The 22,746-nt window shown below is 53.7% G+C and overlaps 1 protein-coding gene across 1 annotated transcript; it reads left to right on the top strand.

Annotated features, from left to right (window-relative positions):
- Nucleotides 1–127: 127 nt before the first annotated feature.
- Nucleotides 128–22,746, top strand: CFAP45 (cilia and flagella associated protein 45). The gene is made up of 12 exons (XM_044916021.1): nucleotides 128–154; nucleotides 4,859–4,990; nucleotides 7,386–7,522; nucleotides 9,339–9,483; nucleotides 9,778–9,948; nucleotides 11,027–11,205; nucleotides 13,023–13,152; nucleotides 16,306–16,452; nucleotides 17,960–18,073; nucleotides 18,673–18,866; nucleotides 22,016–22,240; nucleotides 22,668–22,746. Exons 1-12 carry the CDS (start codon nucleotides 128–130, stop codon nucleotides 22,744–22,746), a joined length of 1,680 nt encoding a protein of 559 aa, XP_044771956.1.

The following is a 22,746-nucleotide window of genomic DNA, read 5'->3' as shown; positions in this document are numbered from 1 at the left end:
CACGGGAGGAATTAGGGGTGGGGTCGATAGGGATTGAAAGCGCGGAGGGGTGCTAGCCCGGGAGTTCCGGAGAAAGGGACATTCTCTTCCCTCTCCTTCAGGCTAGAGCCTCCACGGGCTGGGGATGATGGGTGGTGATGTGGGTCAACCGCAGGTGAGGAGGCCACATGCCGGGTTATAGGACCTGCTCGGCCACTGAGAGCAGAGTGACAAAGTCACCTAACGCCCCTGAGCCTCAGGTTTCTCTTCTGTTGGTGGGGCCTTGGTTCACTCAGTAGGGCTCAACAAGTATTTGAATGAATGAATGGGTGGGTAGGTACCAGGTTTGAAAGGCCCTGGGGAGGGATCTTTGAAAGGCCTGGGGAGGCCTGCTTTGGCAGGCCTGGGGTTCCCTGGGGTGGGAAGGATCCCGCAGTGGTGAGGGTTGACGAGGACACCAGGCCTAGGAGGAGCTATGAAGGGGTGTCTGGGTTCCAGTAAGGAGGGTGTTGGTCCCTGAGGGATAAGGCAGCGGGACAGAGGATAGTCATTGGAGCCTCAGGGTGTTGGAAATAACCTTAGAATTTCTGGGGCACACCAGGGGGCAGAGATGGTGCCCTGGGTATTCAGTGGACACATTTCGTGCCCATAGGTCACACTGCTTTTCTAGGGCTCAGTGGTTCCAGTTCAGGGTCCCCAAGCAGGGATTTCAGAAGAGCTTTGTTAATTATATGCAAACAAGTCTCCAACAAAGAGCGGTCCCCAATTTCTGGGGACTCCCTGTGGTGTTGCGGTGGGGGTCCCCTTTCACGGATCCGTTTTATCAGGCATAGTCATTCCGGGCTCTCCTCAGTGCTTCATAAGCGCAAGGTGTGTGTCTGTCTGTCTGTGATGGCCTAGCATTGCATCAGGCCTCCCGGCAGGCAACTAAGGGCACATAGCAGCTCTTACTTCCTTTCTCTCCGGTTAAAACTATTCATATTTTCCAGTGCAAATTAATCAGTGCATTGCACTTAGGCTAGACTTGTGGGCTTTAGTGTACTCAGATCAGCGGGCCACTCAGGGCAGCGGTCAGCCTGCTGACGGAGGCCTTCTGAGATCCCCCGGACAGGACTGGGCCTGCAGGCACCTTTCAGAAGCAGTGGGTCGAGTTAGTGATCTCCACTCTTCTGGCAGGCTGTGTGTGTGTGTGTGCGTGCGTGTGTGTGTGTGTGTGCCGCTCGCTAGCTTTTGAGAGCGTTTGGAGGAGTGGGGAGAGGTGCTGGCGGCGGCGGCGGGGAGGCTGGGGCTCACAATGAGGCGGATTTCCAGGACTCTTCCAAAAACAATGAATAACACCATCCTCCAGAAAGAGGCTTGGGACCTCAGTCCTGACTAGGATGCCACCTTCAGATGGCATTCCGCTGATGGCCAACCTTGTCTCCCATTTGAGGAAAGAGGTAGCTTGGGTGCATCACTCTGTAAAAGGCAGATGCCTGGTGCAGGTGCATCCTCACCTTCTTGGTAACCAAAGCCCACAGAAAGGGAAATAGAATCGGGCCGAGTGCTGGGAGCTTGACTTTGCCGGCCCGTGAGGAACCTACATGCAAAAGGAGAACTGGACGGCAGGGTGAGGAGGATGTCCAGGAAAGGATGCAAAAGGTCTTCGTTCCGTTGACGGGTGTTAAGGTTACGTCAAGGAAACCCACAGCTGTCCGTGCCACCCCCGTACCAGCTCCTTCTCACCAGATTTGGGCTGAACGTACTGGATCGGGGACGTCCGATGCTGCAGTTTTTAAGGGCTACACTTCTGTGTTCAGAGTCAGGCACCAGCCCCCCGGCTAAGTTTGGTTTTCAAATAAATACAGTGTGTTACCTATAAAAAGAGTTACCTCCTCAATTGCAGAAAATCATTTACTGCGAGAACCATCTGAAGATAATGTTCATCCAAAATTTCTGTTCAACATTTTTTTGTGAACATTCTTTCAATACGCACTCGGGGTGCACACCCTTCAAACAGACATTTTCGCAGGAATACTTACATGTGCCTTCCAATCTGGTTTCTTCAAAACCTAATACATTATAGAAACTGTCCTGTATCAATGACAGAGTGAAAATCATCCGATTGACCAGCTAATCTTTTGGCATCGGAGTCTCTCCCCAAATTCCTAGTGGCGGCCAAATTCCTGTGGTCCTGGGGTGGGAGGGTATTTGAAGAGAGGGAGTCGGCTGGGTCAGCAAGAATGGAAACATCAGAGTGGGTCTGGCATCTTTATCTGTCCACCCTCCTCATCTCCGCCCGTGGAACTAGGCACTAGACAGGCTTGTCTCTGGGCGCTGCTCACCCTCTTGGGGATATTTATTTGGTCATGCAAGAAGTCAAACCAGCCCTTCACTTCCTAAAAGAGCCTTTTGGCTACTGTCTCGACCTAGAGGGCTCTAACTTTCCATTTCTGCTTGGTTCTTCATTTTTTCGAGTGCTGTTACACAGTGACCTCCCTAATCCTTCTTGTTGTTCTTGGCTACAGGGGCTGGGGCTTGTGGCTTCAAAGTCAGCATTTCTCCAGTGAGGTTTCTCAGCCACCCAACCCTAGAGAGCTCAGAGCTTCCCTCTGCCCTGCCCAGTGGCCACTTCTCTGCGGTCATCTCTTTTCCTTCCTCTGTTCTGACTTCTAGGCTCTGACAGTGGAGCATCTCCTGAGCGGCTTGCTCTTGACCTGGGTGCCAAGGGCACAGGAAAGAGGCGACGGGGTCTCAGCCCTGGAGGAACCTGTTGCCCGGTGGACACCTGAGGGTAAATGGCAAACCTGCAGGAGCCCTTGAAAAGAAACAGGAGAACACATGCAAAAACAATAATAATACTTTTCATCTGTCTTCCAAAGCCCTGTCACTATGTTATTTTCCACAGTGATTTGGAAGATGTGGAGTCAGGGAGTGGCGCAGAGTCAGGCGTGTTCTGGGGAGGCTTCCAGTCAAGCTGGCCTGCGGCCCGCGAGAGGCCGCCTTGCTTGCTTTCATTCACTCGGGCTTCATCTAATGCGTGTCGCACTCCTCTGATGTGCCAGGCACCACACCTTTTTCCTTACTTAGAGGCAGAACTCACACCATCCCTGCTGGTCCGGTACCTTCCACCTTTCCCCTCCCAGTGCTTGCCCTCAGTCCCACCTACTGCAGGTTCTTTTCATTTCCTCTGCTTCTATTTTTGGTGGAAAGGGGAGCAGTTGCTCACCACTAACCATACAATAACCCTTCCGAGTCTGTTATTAGGCATCCTCGGGGCTGCTATATTTACCTTCTAATAAACCCAAGCTTTCCTGCTCTGCTGTCCCGGGGCTGCCTGAAGCTGTGAAGGGAGGCTCCCACCATAAGCCTCCTGCCTGCTGGGCCAGGCGGTGAGGAGAAGGGAGGGCACGCACAGCCGTGCGCGGCTGGAGAATAATCGCCTGATTTAGCGGGAAAACCCGAGGCAGGTGAAACAGGTGCTGCCGAATCTGGTTGGTCAGGGCGGATCGGAGAGAGCTTTCAAAACACATTGTCCAGGGCTTAGTGACCTGCAACGACAGGGTCCTTCTCCCTGTCTACCCTGTCCTCTTGACGGCTGCTGATTCCCAGGCTTGGGAGACCCCCAGTGGGTAGCTCATGCCGCCGAGACATCCCAGCTTAGAGAACTGGGGGACAGGTTGGCTCCTCCAAAGGGAGATTTGGGTCAGCTTTAGAATAAGGTTGGAGCCGCCCCCAGTCCTCGCAGAAGTCACCTCCTGGAGACAGACTCCTCTCGGGGCTGAGCTGGGCTTTGGGAGGGGAGGAAGTACTAGTATTGCTAGCTGGAGGCAACAGAGCCAGAACTCTGACTTAAGTACGAGGGCATAGAGGGGGTGGATTTTGGGGAGCTCCCCGGCTGGGAAACTGTGCTTGGGAAATGGGGACAAAGGGAGGCACTGCAGCTGGAACCGGAGCCAAAATCACCACCCAGAGCGGGTCTGGCAAGGCCCCTGGCTGCACTGTGGCACGCCCAGCCCCGGCAGCTTTGTGGGGTGCTGCCGTGGGTCCTTACCACGCTGCCTCGGCCAGAGCTCCCCCGGGCTCTCCTGGCACCACCAGCTCCCCTCCATTCTCCGGCTCAGGGGATCCGATTGGTGAAGCCGAGGCCCTTTGCCCAGGCTCAGAAGGAGCGTATCTGGTGTTTTTAGCATCTACAGTCGGAGATAGGCCTTATCTCAACTCATTAGATGAGGAATCCTCCCCAAATAGGAAGACACTGGCTGGTTAAAAGTGCATGCTTTTGGGGTCCCAGGAGTGAAAGCCGTGAAGCAATCACTCAGCCTTCATCCACTGAACTTTATTGGGCACCAACTGTGAGCCAAGCAGCGGCAAGGTGCTTTTCCATCCTCAGTGTCCTCTGGTCCCCACCATAACCTTGGGTGCTTGTGGGGACACGGAGGATGTCAGATAGCGGTGTTAGTCGTGAAAGGGGTTCAGAGCTCAGGCCAAGAGGCTTGGAGGTGGGAGAGGATGCTACCTTTCCAGAGAGGCAGCCCACGTGGCCTCACAAGACAATGTCCTTGTGGGAAATTGGGACCAGGATGACGATGACGTCCTCTTGCCATCCCCACTTCCCTCCTCCTCCCTTCTGTACCACACGATGACCTGGCCATCTTCAGTGTGGGGACAAGGAAATGCTCCTTCTCGCGGAGCTAGTGTGCCTGGCCCCTGCCCAGACGCCCCCCTGCTTCTGCGGGGTGTCTCCTACATTTCAGGGTTTAGCCGGTGCTTCCCCTCAGTGGCTCCCCCACATGCCTACCTGCTTCTCCCCGGCACGGGCTGGCGAGGTGTTTCCCTTGCCCAGGGTCCAGCCGACCGCTCAGTACTGACGACCCGGCCTTTCTGCCTCTCCCTGCAGCCGCTAAGCACCACTGGCGTCCTGAGTGCGTCCTCCACCACTTCCAACAGGTCGAGGAATAGGGCTCGCTACCGGACCAAAGCCGTGAGCTCCGAGGTGGATGAGAGCCTCTTTGGAGGGGTCAAGGTAACCGTCACCCAGCCCCTCCAGGTAGCTGTCCCTGGGAGGCAGTGACCAGGACTGGTGTTGCTCGGGATGAAGCCAGTCACCCAGATGACTCTCAGAGGGAGACCCGAGCAGCCGGATGCTGGCATCTAGTGGGGCCCCTGTGATCAGGGGTACCTGGCCCCTCCACCCCTGCAATCTTCACATCTGCCCTGCATTTAAAATCTGTTGTGATGTTGAGGGGGGGCTCTGCTGCGGAGAGCAGGTCGTTGCCCAGTGAGTGCCCCAGGATGAAGACGTGTGAGGGCCACGGACCGAGCTCACAGACCCGGAGCAACATATTGCCCCTCCATCCAAGAACAGCATCAGAGAAAACCACAGATCCTCCTCTCCCAGTTGCTCAACTAACAGGGTTCATTAGCTTTGGGAAATCCCGAGCAGGTCTTCATGTGCAGGTGTTGTCCCCACTAAGAGGCCGACAGCTTCTTCTGTGTAGAGAAGGAGAGCTAGCGAGAGCATGACTTGGAATATTCTTGGTACACGGGAAGTGCAGCAGGTGAGAAGGAAGAGAGGCAAGGACGGAAGGAGAATGGGACATGGAGAGAGGGCAGTGAGAGACAGAGGGACAGGGTATAGGACAGGAAAGATGCCAGGAGTGGTGTGAGTGCTGGTGGGAACACCTGTGCATCCAGCAGGTGGTGGGAGCCCAGCGGATGTCCGTGCTCCTCGCTGTCCTCATTGTGAACCAAAAAGGACTCTCCAGGGGCGTCTGGGTGGCTCAGTCGGCTGAGCGTCTGAGTCCTGGTTTTGGCTCTGGTCTGATCTCAGGGGTGTGAGATCAAGCCCGCCGCCCCACCTCCAGCTCCGTGATCTGTGACCGGTAATCCGTGATCTGCGATCCTCGGGGAGTGTGATCCGTGACCCCGGGGAGTCTGCTTGGGGATTCTTTCTCCTGCTGCCTCTGCACCCCCTCCACTTGCGCATGTGAACGCTCTCTCTCTCAGGGAAATAAATCTTTAAACAAACAAACAGGACCTTCCAGAGGGTTCGAGAAGGCACCTTTCTCCATTTATTTTTTTCTGATTTACTTATTTTTAAGATTTTATTTATTTATTTACTTGAGAGAGACAGTGAGGGAACACACACAGAGGGAGAAGCAGGCTCCCCGTTGAGCAGAGAGCCCGATGCTGGACTCGATCCCAGGACCCCCGGGATCACGACCTGAGCAGAAGGCAGACGCTTCACCAGCTTAACCAGCTGAGCCACCCAGGCTCCCCGCCTTTCTCCATTTAGAAGACGGCCATCTGCATCGGTTTTCCTATCCACAGGGACAGAATCGGAGAAATGCACCCTCACTTACAGACAGGTTTTGTTTTGGGCCCGTGGGGTGATGAAGGGTTTGGAAATGGCCGAGTTCTCCAGGAGTCGTCCAGCTGGGACAGCGGGAGGGGCAGTCAGAGAAATGCCTGTTCCGGGCCCTTTTCTTTGGCCTCCTCGCTGGGGGAGCGGAAGTCTCTGAAGCGGCAGCAGGGGGCAGAAGCGGTCCGTGGCGCGCCTGAGTCGCGCCCTCTCGGAAGCAGATGGACTGCAGCTGGTGGTAACACTCTGGGGACGTCTGTGCAAAGGGCGAAGGGAGCTCAGGACCCGAAGGACCTGCACGACCTCCATGGAGGCAGGATCACGGTCGCTGCCTTCATGACAAATGAAATTCTCTCCTGCGTTCAAAGTTTTCCTGAAATAAGTGCTTTCATTTTCTTATTACCTGACTCTTTCATGGTTGGAATATTTTGGGAAAAAAATCATACATTTAATATGTATGCCTTCTAATGCTGATTCCCTGACTTTCTAACCACATTCCATGTAAAAGCAGGTCTCCGCCAGGCCATTTGGCCATTTCTAACCTCCATATGATTTTTTCGGGGGCGGGGGGGCCAAAGTAAATTAATCATAAGGAAGGATTAAAAATTCCGAATATCATGGATTGCATGAGTCTGTAACAAATCGTATTACCTCAAACCACGATGTGGGTCCAAGAGAGATCATTATTTCTTCTTTCATAAATCTTAAAGGGAGGAGAACCTAGAGACCCCAGATTTTCGTGCCTGATGGTTTCAGGTTAGGAATGGACACACACTAGCCACTCCCCTCCCCATCCTTCCAGGACTATTTGCACAAGACATGGGAAGGCCTTGTTCTCAGAGGCGCTGGTCAGTAAGAAGGCAGCCATATTCAAGGGCAGAGCAGCGTACTGCTTTCTCAGTGCCCTGGAAACTCTTGGTGGTCCCGCCATCTGGGCCGCAGTCAGCCTTTTCTGCCATTGGATGGGGCGGAAGAAACAGGGGAAGGCTGCCCTTGAAGAAGTTGGGACTGACCCGCAGGATGTGGGCTGACCAGCTTCTAAGCCGGCTTCCTGACCCCACAGCCTCAGGCCCAGAGCGACAGCCCCATTGTGGTCCTCCGAGATAAGCATGCCATTCGGAAAACCCTCACTGCCCTGGGCTTGGAAAACAAGCCGGAGACCATCCAGCTCATCACCCGGGACATGGTCCGGGAACTCATGTGAGTACCCAGGGCTCAGGGCCCTGCCTCCCCATCCCAGCCTGCACTTCTGCTGAGGACCTGTGCAGGGGGAGGGGCTATCTGATCTCCTCCAGATAGTCGAGCCCCACTTCTGTCCTATTCATCTCCCCTGTTCTCTTCCTAGCTCTCCTTCCTTGGCATCTTGGCCTCTCTTGTTGCTCCCGCTCTTGTATCGATTCTTGCCTTTGCCTTTGATCCCCCGCTTCTTCTTTTCCCCTGTCTCCTGGCTGCGGTGGGACTCATGGGGCTGCGAGAGGGGCCGTGCTTGGTGGGTCCTCTCTGAGCCCCCCTTAGTGCTCTTGGTAAAGAGAAATGGTCCAGATGAGTCAACTCCTTTTGGCTGCACCAAGAATCTGAAGTAAAGGGAAACTGACCAGATGCTAATTGGCCCCCTGGCTTCTTCCCAGGCTCTGGGGCCAGAAGAGGAAATTCCCTGGGGCTCTTGGGTTCCTTTGGGATTGGCTCTGCGTGGCTTCCTGACTAGAGCTGCCCCCTTGCTCGGTGCCCCTGTGGTTTAGGTCTGTAGCTCAGCAGGGGGAACAGCTGTCGCTGGGGGCGGTGGGGGTTGGTTCCAGCTGCACTCTCTGAAACCGTCCTCCCAGCCCTGGTTCCACCCGCGGGAACTCGAGCTCCCAGGAAGTGTTGTCTGTGTCATGAGTTGGGGCAGCGTGGCTGGGTCACGGCCCCAGGAGCGCAGTCTGGTCGGCCCTGGTGGCAAATGGCCATGCATGGTCCGCCTCCTGCAGCCGCTGGTGGGGCGAAGGAAGGGTTCCTTTTTGGGGTGGGCCAGATCGGTCCTGGTCATTGCAGGTCCCGGGCCAAGCCCCGGATCCACTCACTCATTCGGTCCTCCTCCTGAACTGCTCCCCACCACACACACACACACACACACACACACACACACACACACACACACACATGCATTTTATGAGATGAGGTTTCACTTCCTGCCTCAGATGGTCTGCGTCTCCTTGCCGTGTCCCTGTTAAATGGCCTCACCCAGAAGCAGCTTTATTCCCGGCCCGGGCTGCTCCTGCCGCCTCCACCTTCAGTGTATGTCATTTGTTTGTAATCATTATAATTAGCTATTGGTTTGCTGAATGTGCTGGGCGGATAGGAGGAGAGGTCCGCAGACATGCTTCTGACTGTTGTTGATGAGAGATTTTAATTAATATTTAGGGCTCAAAGCTTCTCTCTGGGCCGGATGGACAGGGATGCTTAGGTTTCTCACAGCATCCGTTTCAACCTTGTCTGGCGTCCCCCTGCCCTTTTTATGTCATCCTTGAGGAATAAGCTATTTTTAAAGTCCAGTTCACCAGCGTGGTTTTGCGCTCTCCCTCTGGGCCCAGCCAGAGGCTAGGCGGCCACCGGGGCCAGCAGAGGCTGCATCCTGGAGGAATGCATGGTCCGCGCACAGGCCGTTCCCCGGGGGTGGGAGGCACAGCCCAGGCCGTGACAGCAGAGCGCGGTGGCCTCCGAGGAGGTCGGCTCTCGGCCTGGTGGGGGGATTGGCCTATGTGCACATGAGGGGCGGGGGAGGGTCTCTGATGGGTGCACCGAGAAGGTGACATGCACACTAGGCCTTTCAGCAAAAGTCCTTAAAATGTCTCTGCTTGGCCCATGCCTCACCTGGGACCCCTTCTCCCCAGTGGGCCGGTGGTGCAGCGGGCGGTCTCTCCTGCCATGGGGTGGCGTCGTGGGACGCCAGCAGTGATGAGGGAGGGGCGGAGGGCCGAGCACCTGGGTGCTGAGAGCTTCCTGCTCCTCTCCACTGACTGTTCATCCCCTGGGGCAGTGTTCCCGCCAAGGATCCCTCTGGGGAGTCCCTCATCATGAGCCCTGAGGAGTTTGAACGCGTCAAATGGGCATCCCACGTGCTGACCAGAGAAGAGCTCGAGGCCAGGGAGCAGGCCTTCAAGAAGGAGAAGAAGGCCATCGTGGTAGCTGCCCTCCCCGAGCCCTGATCTCTGCAGATGGGAGGGGGAGCTCTAGTCTGTGGGTCCTGGAAGGAGGCGTGATGTGCGCTTCATGGAGACCAGAGACGTGCTAGAGTGCACACCAGCTGTGGGAACAGCGGGGGGGTGGAGGACGGGTGAGGAGGAAGCCAGGCCGAGAAACTTCTGGGTTCTGCTAGCACGACGGATGAAGCCACCTTGAGGGTCCTCCTGGGTGGCCTGTGGTAGCCGGGCCAGCACCCCGGGCAGTCCCCTACTGATCCAGACTGTCTCCCGTAGGATGCGGTGACCAAGCGCAAGAAGATCATGAAGCAGAAGGAAATGGTGTGGAGAAACAACAAGAAGCTCAGCGACCTAGAGGAGGTGGCCAAGGAGAGGGCCCAGAACCTCCTGCAGAGAGCCAACACCTTGCGCATGCAGCAGGAGGAGCAGCTCAAGGACATGAGCAAGGTGGGGACTTCGTTCCTCCCCTCCTCCCGCCCTCCTCTTAGGCTCTGGATGGCCTCAGCTCCAGATGGACTTGGGGCAAGGAGGGGGTGACGGGTGAGGGGCTGGTGGAGGGGGGAGTTGCTGTGGTCAGAGGGAGGACTGGCCTTGACACATGCTGTCCGTGTGACCTTCAGCAAGTCACTCACCCGCCCTGGGCCTCATTTTCTTCATGTGTCAAACAAGAGTGGTAAAACTACTTAGCAGGGTGATTCTCGGGGTGAACTGAGCTTTGCCAAGTGAGGACCTGCCTTCCCTTTCTCTCCTGCCGGGAAACGGGCTTCTCCTGAGGAGCCCAAAGGGCTTCCTTTAGCTGAGAGCATGAAGACAAGAGGCTTGGGTGGATTTTTTGTTTCTCATTGGCATGTGGTTCACGTCCCAAGCACACGAACACCGCTGACTCCCAACCCCGTCATCTACACTTCTCTCCCAGGTTGATCTGTCCTCATGCCTCCTTTTATTTTCCAGAGCTTTCACTTGGTTGTTCTTATGGAAGGCTGTCCCCTGATGTGTCATGTTGGGCTCTTCCAGCTTAAAAAGTCTAGTCGCTTGGCCTCTGCACGAGTGTTTCAGTTTCCCTGAGAAGTAGAACAGAGGGCCTAATGTTGGGGTTCATGGGTCCCTAAGGGGGACCTTGAACCTCTGAAGTTTTATGGAAATTTTATGTGTATGTATGTAAGTGAATCTTAAGGAGGACAGAGCCCATTGCTTTCTTCATATTCTCAAAGAGTGGTCCATGGCCCCCAAAACACGAAGACCCAATGCCCTGAGAGGTACTAGTGAGGCTTCTCCTTGCATAGGCTAGCACTCTTAGGAGCCAGTGAGTGTTCATGCAGAGCTACACTCAGGGAAGGGTGAGCACAGGAATGCTCTTGCTCTCCCAGGCTTGCGCGTGGCTGTGTGCGGGTCCGGCACGCTCAGGAGTGCCCTGCTCCCATTTCTCCCCTCCAGCTTCCACACCCCATAGTGCATCCCTCCCCGTCCTTGTGCCTAGACCTGGTGCCACCGTATCATTCCCCCCCCCCCCCCCCCCCCCCCGCAGATCATCCTCAATGCCAAGTGCCATGCCATCCGGGATGCCCAAATCCTGGAGAAGCAGCTGATTCAAAGAGAATTGGATGCAGAGGAAAAGCGGTTGGATCAGATGATGGAGGTGGAACGACAGAGATCCATTCAAAGGCAGGAGGAGCTGGATAGGAAGAGGAGGGAGGAAAGAATCAGGTACAGCGGTGGTTTTGGCATCTCCCTCCCTGTCATTTCCATGGGTCTTTAGGTCCCAGTAGCCTTGCCAAGAGGGAACAGAGGAGAAATGGTCATTACTACCATCTACTATGATCTCAAAACCTTATGATGACATTCATAGAACCGCAGAACTTCTCAAAGCTGATTCCTCAGATCATAACAGGTGCTTCACAGTCTGGCCCCAACGCAGCCTCGTTTCCTAGCTTTTCCTGCCATTCCTCTGTGGTTCCCCGTCCCCCAGCACGCCTGGACTCCTCACAGTTTATGCTTTTGTTGTTCCTTCTGCTTTGAATACTCTTCTCTTTCCTCTTCCCTTGGAAAATACTTTCTCTTCCTTTAGTATGTGGCTTTGCTGTCACCTCCCCTGGAAAGCTCTATCCCTTCAGCAGGCAGGCTCCGGGGTCCCTTTCTCTGTGTCCTGCCACACCATGTTTATACTCCAGCACATGGCTTCTTGCACTGAGGCTCTCTGGCCCTCACCAGACAGCATTCCTGTCTTGGTTCATTCCTGTAGCTCCTGGACCTAGCAGAGCGTTTGGCCTGTAGCAGGTGCTTAACACACGTTAGGGTGAAAAATTCAGTCCCCTTCCTTTTGCAGAAAAGGACAAGTAAATTTATCGGAGCAGGTTATTTACCAAATTTACCAGAGCAGGTAAAGTTACCAAAAGGACAAGTAGATTTACCAGAACAGGTAAATTATAGGCCCACAGTGTCCCAGGTCTAGAACATCAACCATATAATGTGAGAGTTACCTTGAACCACACTGACTGGCTCTGCTCTCTCCCCCTCTGATTCTGTGCTCTTGAACCATTCACCTCTCTGCTTCCCGTAGGCAGCTGCTCGACTGTAGTAGGCTCCCTATAAATGTGGATTTAATGGCTAAGTGGCTCTTCATCTTCTGCATAAATAACTCCAATTAAAGAAAAATCTCTGCCTCATCAGGCCACTCTAATGATCTGAGTTGGTCCTTATATTGAGCCCCAGCCTGCTTCCATGTAACTCTTTTACTCATTCCTCTGTGTATTTCATCTGGAGTCATGAAGCCATTCAAGCGCTCCACCTGGATGGGAATCTCATTGTCCTTCCTCTCAATTCTACCCTAACTTGTGTCTTCCCTCATTCTCCCAGCCTTTACTCATACATCATGGGGTTTGGATGTGTCTAAGTTTATTGTCATCCCAACAACACATAGGGAATCACTGCCACCAGCAGGGATTGTAAACTCTGGGTTCTCTGCTATTTACTGTTGAGCAAGGGCATCGCTGAGTGCAGAGGCTTGTTCAGACCCAGGAGTGGGAGGTCCATGGCACGTGAGATGGGGCATAAGATAGACAGCTAACGAAGTGGGTGTGGGAGGTGGGTGGGAGACAGGACACACTGGGTGCTAGCAGAGGCATGGGAGGAAGGAGAGGTCCTGGGCTTTCTGACTGCGAAGCTGGCTAGGAACCTAGCATCCCACGATTGCTCAGGGAGGGCTTGGGAGGCGGTAGGATTTCAGAAGCTCTTGACACACTGAAAGGCAGAATGTGCATTGCAGAGGTGCGGTGCACTCTTGGGCAAACAAATGAAGAAGGGGAGCCTCAAGAAGGGGAGCTTGGAAGAGGAGAGGACAGCACCCTCATGACACCGGACACTCGAGGACTTTGGTCTGGGCTCATGAAGAGTAGCGATGTGTAGGGGGTGCCTGTCCAATTGTCCCTGTGACACCTCCCATCTTGGGGGTTATTTGGGTGGAGGTTGAAGCAGAGGAACGTGGACGTGGGTTTCTAAACCCCTGCGGTACTTCTCACTCCTAGAGGAAGACAGCACATTGTGGAACAGATGGAAAAGAACCAGGAGGAGCGGTCGCTGCTTGCCGAGCAGCGGGAGCAGGAGAGGGACCAGATGCTGGAGTACATGAAACAGCTCCAGGAGGAGGATCTAAGGGTAACACGCTGGACAGATAATGCCAAATTCCACCAGCAACAGCAACAAAGCTCTCCAAGATTTGGGGGTGTCAGGGTGTGGACTGATTTTCTGTCAGGCACATGCTCATTTCGCAACACCATCGCCATCAGTTTTTATGGCCTTGTTGAATGTTCATTTGGCCATGGTGCTATACTGGGGGATGAACAGGGACTTGGACAGATTCTGTCCCTGCCTCCCGGGGACTTGGGTCCGAGACCAACACATCTGTGGGCATGGACACAGAAAGGAAATATACAGCCATGTGCATTGCACACATAAACACAGGGATGTTTAATAGTCTTCCCGCACCTATTTAGGGATGTGATACACTTTGCAGATGTCTTAGCTCTGTCTTAGGCTCAGGCTCCCTGCTGTTCCCTCACTCCAAGTACACAGCATCCGAACGTGGTTAATTGTGTGGAGGAGCCAAACCTTTTTTCTCTGTTCGTCTAGGTAAAATCAGTAGGCATATCCACTGCAAAAGAAATGATGACATACCTGCCCAAAACCAAGTAGACTTAAAGAAACCCTCTTCTGTTTGCCCGCTCCGGTCTGTTGCAATACATAAAGGCCGCTCGCACAGTGCGGGGGCAAGGGGAGCCTTTGGGGTGTTTATTCTTTCTGCCCCCCCCCTCAGTTTTTCACCTTTGAAAATTTTTGTTCACACAGACAAGTTGAAAGAATTGTATATATCACATCCATCCATGTTCCACCTAGATTTCATAATTGTGAATCTGCCATAGTTGTTTGTCTCTTTTGGGGGCTTATACGTATTCTGTTACTGTTAAACTCTTTGACAGCAGATATCTTGAGACTTTGCTACTAAATGGTTCAGCCCTTATTTCGGAAGAACAAAGATGCTCTCTTACCAGTCATCAGTACTGGTATCTCATCCCCTCGTGAAAAATTGGAATCCAGTGATTCTGTCATATCATTTAATACTTAATCCACATTCAGATTTCCCCAAGTGTTCCAAAAATGTATTTTCAGTTTTCTTTTTTTCAACCAAGATCCAATCAAGGTCCCTGCCTTGCATTCACTTAAGCCTCTTTCATGTGCTTTGACCTAGAAGAGTTCTCGTTCCTTCCTTCCTTGATTTTTTTGGCACTGGTATTGTGAGGGACCCAGGCAAGTTGACTTGAAGCGTTTCCCCCATTCTGATCTGTCAGATTATTTCCTCATGGTGTCATTTAACTAGTGGGACCTGTATTCCTGATTTTTTTCTCCCCTTTCCCCACGTTAATGGACGATTGGGTTGTCATCCCCCAGTGATTTGATGATGGTTGGAACCAACAAAAACAACAACCTGAAAAGTAAATAAATAGGCAAAGAAGTAGGTCAATGCATGGTGGTATATATGTCCTAGATCAGTGTTCAGCAGGTTTTCTCCTTGTGCTGGTCAATGGGATTAAATAATGGGTACTGATGGCAGGCCTAAATCTGGTGGGAAGCAGGTAGAAAGGAAAGGAAGAAAGGGAGAAGGGGAAAGGAGTGGAGAGTCACTGGGCCAGGTGGGGAAAAGTGGGGTGAGTGAAGAGGTAGGCAAGGGGAGAGTGAGGGAATGCTGGCCGCCGTGACTCACACACCACAGCCGGGTGGGAGGCAGTGGGTGCTGTGCCGATCTCGTGCAGAAGGCGTTCCGGGAGGCCTGGACGTGGCTGTGAGTCCAGCGCGGGGAGAGCCAGCAGAGTTGTCTTGGATGAGTCAGGGCAGAAGCTGGGCTGAGAAGCAGCTGGAAGTCTAGGGTGGGGCACAGCCTTTGAGGGATGGAGGGAGCTGGAAACGGTGTGTGTGGGGAGTTGCTGGGTGGAAGAATTTGAAGGAAAGAGGTGGAGATTGATGGGAGGATATAGGTAGGCCAGCTGCATAAGATTCTACGTTGGGACCTGAGAATGTGCTCGCTCCGATCTTCAGGCTTTGAAAGACTCAGGCTCCTTCCTTAGAAGGGATCTTGTCACTCAGGGTCACACTGGCACCCTGTCCTCCATCATTCATTGTCTTTCTCTGTGTCTACCATTTTTTTTCCCCTTTTTCTCCCATGCCACTCACTTTGGTTCCCCCTTGCCCTGTTTTAGTTGGTTATTTGCTCTTTTCCTCTCATTGGGCTACACATATTGCCAGGGAAGACAGGAAGTGTGACATGGTCCCCGTCCTCTGGCAGGGACAGGATGAACACACAGGAATGAACGGGGACCTACAAGGCAGGGCCTAACCAAATCCCAGGAGGCGTGGCACCGTCTTACGTGCAGAGGGGTTTCAGAAATCAAGAGAGAACTGGAAGTTGGGGCAATCTTCCCAAGAAGATTGGAACTTTAATTTAGAAAGACCAGGTTTCGGGGCGCCTGGGTGGCTCAGTCATTAGGCGTCTGCCTTCGGCTCGGGTCATGATCCCAGGGTCCTGGGATCGAGCCCCGCATCAGGCTCCCTGCTCGGCGGGAAGCCCGCTTCTCCCTCTCCCACTCCCCCTGCTTGTGTTCCCTCTCTCGTTGTCTCTCTCTGTCAAATAAATAAATAAATAAATAAATAAATAAATAAAAAAAATCTAGAAAGACCAGGTTTCAAAATTCTGGCACTGGATTTTGTTAGCTGGATGGCCCTGGACAAATAAATTTGGGGCCTCAGTGTCTTCATCTGCATGAGAGAGAGAACAAATTCTACCTTTCAGGGTTTGGGGATGTATTTGGGTTTCAGAGATAGGTTATATAAAGGGCCCAGTGAATAGAAAATACTCAATTAGCAATACTTTATTATTTCAATCATCACTATGGAATAGAGACCAGAAGCTAGGGTTTGACGAAGAGAGGGAAATTGAAGGCAGGAGAAAAGACCAGCAACAATGGGTAGGACTTCTCATGACATGTGGGAGACACCGGGGAGAATTTTAAGAGCCTCCACTTCCCCGAGAGTGTATAGAAATCATCCGAGTCGGGCTGCCACCAGCCACGTGAGTGCAGACTGCAAAGAGGCCATTTGGCTGCGAGGGGTCATTGGTGAGGCTTGACCAGAGGCTAGCGGCGGCAGCTGGCCTGCAGATGGGGCGCGTGCCCCTGCCTCTGTGTCTCTGTCCTTATGGGCCAATGTCTCTGGGTCTTGTCCCCTCCTACTTGGAGGCTCTTTTCCTTCTGATGGCAGGACATGGAACGGAGGCACCAGCAAAAACTAAAGATGCAAGCTGAGATTAAGCGCATTAATGACGAGAACCAGAAACAGAAGGCAGAGCTGCTGGCTCAGGAGAAACTGGCAGACCAGATGGTGACGGAGTTCACCAAGAAGAAGATGGTAGGTTTCTGATGCCTGGGACTTCTGGCCACGGGGAGCGGCAGGCCTGAGATCTAGGGGACTCACGACAGGAAGCCATGTGTCCATTCCAGAATTCATGTCCTTCGTTCAAGGGACTGGCTCCTTCTCTTCATCTTGGCCACTCGTTCATTAATAGAGAGTAGGCTGGAAGGGACACCCAAATTAGGATGTTATACCCTTGTTAACATCTTTGATTAGAAGTTGGATGAAGGTCAGGTACAAACTGGGAAGAAAATGAAAACTACTGGGGAAAGGAAAGTTTTTGTGGATTCCTCATGGAATGCATAATTACATCCCCAGTGATCACGGGTCACCTGCCCCATAAATTTCTTGTGAAAATTCCTGTACTGGGCATCCTGTACTGGGGGCTAGACTCTGAGAGTAGAGCTTCTCCCACCGCTGTTGTGGAAGCTGTCAGCATAAATGCATCGCGGGGCAGAGAGTGACCCTGCTCATGGTGAATGGGGAGATGCTGCTCATGCTGCGCGGACTCACTCAGGAGCCAGGCTGAGTAACGGAGTGATTGGGGGCAGTGCGGAATGGGGGTGAAAAAGCTTCTAAGCCCAGTTTAGATGGAGTGGTGGTCTCTGTTCTTGCAGCTGGGGCTGCCCCATTAGAGCTAAGGGCAGAGATTGGTTGTGGATACCTCCGGAGTTCCCTACCCTGCCATCCAGTGCGAGGTGGAACAGAGACCAGCTTTGACACACAGCCCCTGTGCACAGCTCACAAGTAGGCAACTCACTGGGCTGCCCAGGAGTCTGGGAGGGTAGAATGATGGCTATGGAACATTCTTTATGGGCACGGAGATCACATTTCCACCCAGCTCAAGCCATTAGTCTTATGGCTACCCAAGAATGGTAGTTGGGAGGCTGGGTTTGGGAAGATTTTAGGGCTATGTCTGTTCTTCCAGTGAAGTGGCAAAGGGAACTAACTTTGATGGTTCACTCCTTGCGTATCTGCTAACCACAGTGGAACTGCCCAAAGCATGGTTGGCCATTTGCCCAGGGACTAATGAGGTAACTTACACCTGCTGCACTTTACAAGACAGGCAGGGTGCCACAGTTGTTACTTGCAGAAACGTGGCCCAGTGGCCTTGCAACTTAGACATTGTCTGCAATACAGTGGAAGGAGCATGAAGGCTGGGCTTGGGATACCTGCGTTCAAATCCTCTTTGGTTGTTGACTAGCTATGCGATATTGGGCAGGACCCTTGATCTGAATGAATGTCAGTTTCCTCGTCTATAATACCTGTCCCATGAAATGTAGTAGGGGCCCTCTGGGATCATATAGGAGGAAGCATTTGGTAAACAATGAAGGATTTTGCAATGCTAATTGACTTTATTCATGCATTGCTAGTTATTTTGCCCTACCTTAAAAAGAGTCAGGGAGTGATATGGGAGATACTGGACAGACTGTGGCAGGGACTTCGTTTCTCTGCAAGGCTGGGGCAACGGGAGCTGCTCTACAAGACCTTTTCTTCCTGGCAGGCTCGAGAAGCAGAGTTTGAGGCTGAGCAGGAGAGAATACGGAGGGAGAAAGAGAAGGAGATCGCCCGTCTGAGGGCCATGCAGGAGAAGGCCCAGGATTACCAGGCAGAGCAGGTACCTTCTTGGTCTCGGCTTCCTTGGGGCTCCCCAACTCCCTTAACTATTCCCTTGACAGCCTGCAAAACTGACCTGACGGACAGAGATGCGGAAGGGGGTGGGGCGTGCTGATTACCTAGACTTGAGTCGTCTGAGGGCTAAGGGGTGAGCTGCCCCCAGTGCTTGCGGCGGTGAGGACTGCTCAGGGCATTATGTGCTGAAGGTTCAAGAGAAAGCTTTTGGCTGCCACGAGAAGAACTTTCAACTGTAACTATCACTGAACTGTGTCACCAGGGGAACTGTGGCATCTCCATCATTAGCAGTTTTTAAAATGAGAGGCGACTGTAGGACCGCCTGGAGGTGTTGGAGGTGTAGGGAAAGAATTGGGATCAGCGGTGGGGGAGGACAAGCCAAGACCCCCCAGGGTATCTTCCGACCAGAAAGTTCTACAAGATTCCATGTACGCTTTCCCGCAACAGTCTTGCTGCCAGAGAAATGCACGGCACTCCTCAAAGAGGGCTGTGTCAGAGTCTGCAGTCGGGGTCTTCCTAAGGTACCCGGTCAGTTCCGAGGTCGGTTTGCACCCTCGCGGGTCTCCCCACCTTCTCCTTTCCCAGGACGCCTTGCGGGCCAAGCGCAACCAGGAGGTTGCAGACAGGGAGTGGCGCAGAAAGGAAAAGGAAAATGCGCAGAAGAAGGTGGAGACAGAAGCCAAACTGCGCAAAAGCCGGTTGGAGCAGGTGGCTTTCAAGGAGCACACTCTGGCCGTTCAGGTGCAACGGGACCGGGATGAGTTCGAGAGGATTCTTCGGTAGGTGGGGCTGGGCACCTCGGCTTCCTTTCCTTGTACTGTGGCAGGGATGGCCCCTACTGGGCGGAGAGGACTTGCTGGCATGTCCACAGACAGATGTGCATTCATCTTGCCTGGGATGGCGGAGTCATTCCAGCTAGATGCAGAGCTGAAATGCGCAAAGACAAGAACTGAGAGCCAAGAATTTTCTGATTAGGGATTTGGAAGACTGCACCTTGACATAGCTAAGGAATTGGGTATTATCGGGATTATTTGTCCCAGAGGATTAAAGGTGTAAGTAAAAGTATGTGTCTGGTCCCTCTGTCCTCCCCTGCCGCCATGTCCCCCTGTAAGTTAGGGATGAAGCTGCAGCCAGGAGGTCGAGGAGAGACAGAAAGAACTTCAAACACCAAGGCTGTGGGTCACTGGGGAAGAGCCTGGGTTGGGGGCTGGGGTCTTTGCCATTCATTTGATAAATATGTTTTAAGCGCATAAATTCAAGACTCTGTGCTGGATGCTTCAGGAGACATTAGAGGTGAACAAAATGCTGTCCTTGCCAGTTCATGTGGGAGGATGTGGGAGACTCATATTTGGATGGACCTCACCTATATTTATCCATCTTGCCTGCCTTGCCAACCCTTCATCCTTTTATTTTTGTTCCCTTTTGGCTCAGTGAAAATTCCCACCCATAAGTGGAAGTGAAGTGTTCACATCTGTCACTTTCCCTGCCCCGCGTCCACCCCCAGAGCTGCCGGCAGCCACAGCTGCTTTGGCGTCTCTCAGTCTGATCTGCCACCACCAGACCCGGCCCCGGGGGTGTCCCCCTGGCACTGTTCTGGACAAACTGGGAATGACTCTTTTCTTGCTCTGGTTCAGACTCTGTAAGATCAGAAGCTTTCAAAGGAAACAAACAAAACAAAATTGGAATGGGGGGTGTAGATACAAAATAACAGAAATTACGCTCAGGTAAGTGGAGAGTCAGTGGTGCAGCCCGGCTTTCTGGTCTACCTGCTCTCGGTCCTTGGCACCGCCCCAGGTACTTGCATGCCAGACCAGACCTGGGCCCCCACACAAGACCCACCAGCCAGAGGCAGAGCAGACCTGTAGGAACCTCTGCCCTTGTCAGAGCCAGGTTCCTGGTCTTTTATTGGACCGTGGGCCCCCAGCCGGTCCCCACCAGCTGCGGTGCCCTTTGGCTCCGTAGCTTTGCCTGCCCACAAGGGTCGTGCCATGGTCCCTGGAAACCTTCTGAAGGAAGTGGCTTCCTTAACAGCCCCACAGATTCCGCCCCTGGGCTCCAGACTACCTCTCAGATGTCTGCCCTCACCAGCCTGTATGCCCTTGGACACCTGTGTTGCCTTTAGCAGGCACTAATAAATATTAATGGGAAGAAATTAAGGGTCCTACTTCTGCCACTGACCCATTTGTCCCTTTGCTTTGTTTGCCCAAAGCATGTGCACTAGCCAGTTATTAAAGTGAGACCAGCCCTTTGGAGACGTTCAGCTTCACCCAATGTTCTAGGTTAGCATCTAGACCTGCTGTCTCCAGGGCCATGTGACCACCAGGGCGGGTTTCTTTGAGCTCTAGGAGCGTCTCTGCTGTAGCCAGCAATCCAACTTTTCCTCCTTCAAAAGCATGACCTCGTAGATGGCCTCTGTATGTGCTTCCTGCTTCTGGAGAGAGGGATGCCTTTGCCTGGGAGCCCACTGACTAAGCAGAGATAGCTGACCTACCCTACCCGGTGGCTCTCAGAAACACCCGGGAGCTCACATAAAGTCCTGTGGCCCGGGCTCCACCCCCACAGATTCTGATGTAACTGGTCTGGGGTGAGGCCCTGGGCAGCAGCAGGTTTTGGAAGCTCCCGGGTGACTGTAGTGCAGTCAGGCTCCAAGGTCACGGCTATAACCCTATGAAGTGACCAGGCTCGCCCCATTCAGATTTCCAGCTGCCCAGGGGTTCCCTAGTGACACATGCAGGCTCCCGTTTCCAGCCTGTTTTGCCTGAGGTGAAACAACAGAACCCCATTTTCTGTATAGGGAAATACAAGGGCAAGCGAGGAGGTGTGGTTTCTTGCTATCACAGGGGCGTCTGAGTGGTTGGGGTTGGAGTATAAATGGAGAAGGATGAGGAAGTCGGCAGGTGTCTCCGGGCAGACTGGGGGGCCCTGTGGCAGGTGCAGGTGACCGCAGGTGTGCGGGAGTTACCGAGAGTTGAGACGACACTGGTGTTTCTCGGGGCCGGGGAGATGGCTGGCCAGAGGGAAGTGAATAAGTGACATGGTGCTTTTCGGAGCTTTGTGGGGTACCAGTGCCCTCAGGGCAGGGAGCAGGTGAGAAATCCCTGCCCAAGATGATTTTACACGTTGTTCTCGTTTTTGGTTATGTCGAGAAAGAACTAAGATGACTGCTCAGGGTGGCCGAGCTCAGCGCTTCCCCTGAGATGTGAATACATTTCATTTGAGGTTTTTTGGAGCCTGTCTGGCCCACATTGGCCGCTTTCTCCAGGATATCAGGGCCCGTGAAAATCCCCTTGCAAAGAGGCTCCTGTGAGGAATCTGGAGAACTGGTGAGCCGGAGCACTAAGAGGCCCCAGGGACAACTCCTTCTTTCTTCCAGCAAGTAGGAGAGCTAGCTTTACCAACACCAGCACTTGTCACTTCTGAGCATCCCCTTTGCAGTTTTGTTAATGTCATTAATATTGTTCGTGGGAAGGCAGAAAGGGAGAGAGAGAAAGAAGGATATCTTAGAACCAGCTAGAGAGGAGCTGTGCATCGTTGCAAAAGAGAAGGTTGGAATAAAATAGCTTCCAGTGGGTGAAACCCTGAGTACAGGCCAGCTACATAATTTGCAGGGCCTGGGGGATCCCTTGTTCAAAAAATATTAAGAATTTCAAAACGGTGACGGAACAGAATGAAAGCAAGCACGGGGCCCGTCTGAGCATGCCCCTGACATGGAGTGCCCACGGCGCCGGGCCTGGCTGAGGAGAGGGGCGGCATGCACGGAGGCGGCCTGGAGGCTGGTCTCTGAGCCTCAGAAGAGGGTGGGAGTGTGCAGGCCTGTGGTCTCTGAAGCATGTTCCCTGGAGAAGCCCTTCCAGAAGGCTTCCTCAGTGCCTCTCCTCGCTGGGCCAGCTCGGCCTAGTCCATTCGGCAACCGATGTCCCCGCTCCAGGGCTCAGAGAGAGCAGATTGAGAAGGAGCGGCTGGAGGAGGAGAAAAAGGCCACCGAGCGCTTACGGCATGCCAACGAGCTCAGGCGCCAGGTACGTGAGAACCAGCAGAGGCAGGTGCAGGACCGCATTGCCACCTTCGAGGAGGGCCAGCGCCTCAAAGAGGAGGCCCAGAAGCGGCGTGAGCGCATTGATGACATCAAGAAGAGAAAGATTGAAGAGCTGAGGTGCGCTGCAATCCCTGTGGCCCATCTCCCCTCCCCTTCCCCGAGGGCAGGGCGTGTGGGAGTCAGGGGACGGGGTGGGGGGTGGGGGGGGGACGGGAGGGGAGGGCGGGGGGCCCGGGGGGGGGGGCGGGGGCGGGGGATGGGGGGGAGGTGGCAGGCGCTCTGGGAAGGCCCCTTCTCCTGACTAAAGGCTCACACAGGTTGTTGCCCCCTGAAGGGGGCTCCCTCTGAAGGCTCTGGGACTGGGGCTGCCTGGCTCTGTGGGAGCTCCGAGGCAGGGGGCTAGAGCCTTGAGGGGAATGTGTTTGGAGGACGGATTGTGGGAGCAGGGGTGGGGGTGCGGGCCCCCCGGTTCCGGGGCCTGCTTCCTGCTGCCTCCTCTCTGGTCCCATGCCCCCCTCACACCCGCCCTGTGTCCCCCCTGCAGAGCCACCGGCCTTCCTGAGAAGTACTGCATTGAAGCGGAGCGCAAAGCTAACATCCAGCCAGCCGCCTCTGTGAAATGA

The sequence above is a fragment of the Neomonachus schauinslandi genome, chromosome 6 (assembly GCF_002201575.2).
Source record: "Neomonachus schauinslandi chromosome 6, ASM220157v2, whole genome shotgun sequence".
NCBI lineage: Eukaryota > Metazoa > Chordata > Mammalia > Carnivora > Phocidae > Neomonachus > Neomonachus schauinslandi.
The sequence above is the reverse complement of the archived record's forward strand: the minus strand, read 5'-3'. Positions and strand labels throughout refer to the sequence as shown.

Coding starts and splice junctions, on each gene's coding strand:
- CFAP45 (XM_044916021.1), top strand. CDS start 128: ATGGGTGGTGATGTGGGTCAACCGCAG. Junction 4,991..7,385: donor TTGGAGGGGTCAAGGTAACC/GTCACCCAGCCC, acceptor CTGACCCCACAG/CCTCAGGCCCAGAGCGACAG. Junction 7,523..9,338: donor GACATGGTCCGGGAACTCAT/GTGAGTACCCAG, acceptor CCCCTGGGGCAG/TGTTCCCGCCAAGGATCCCT.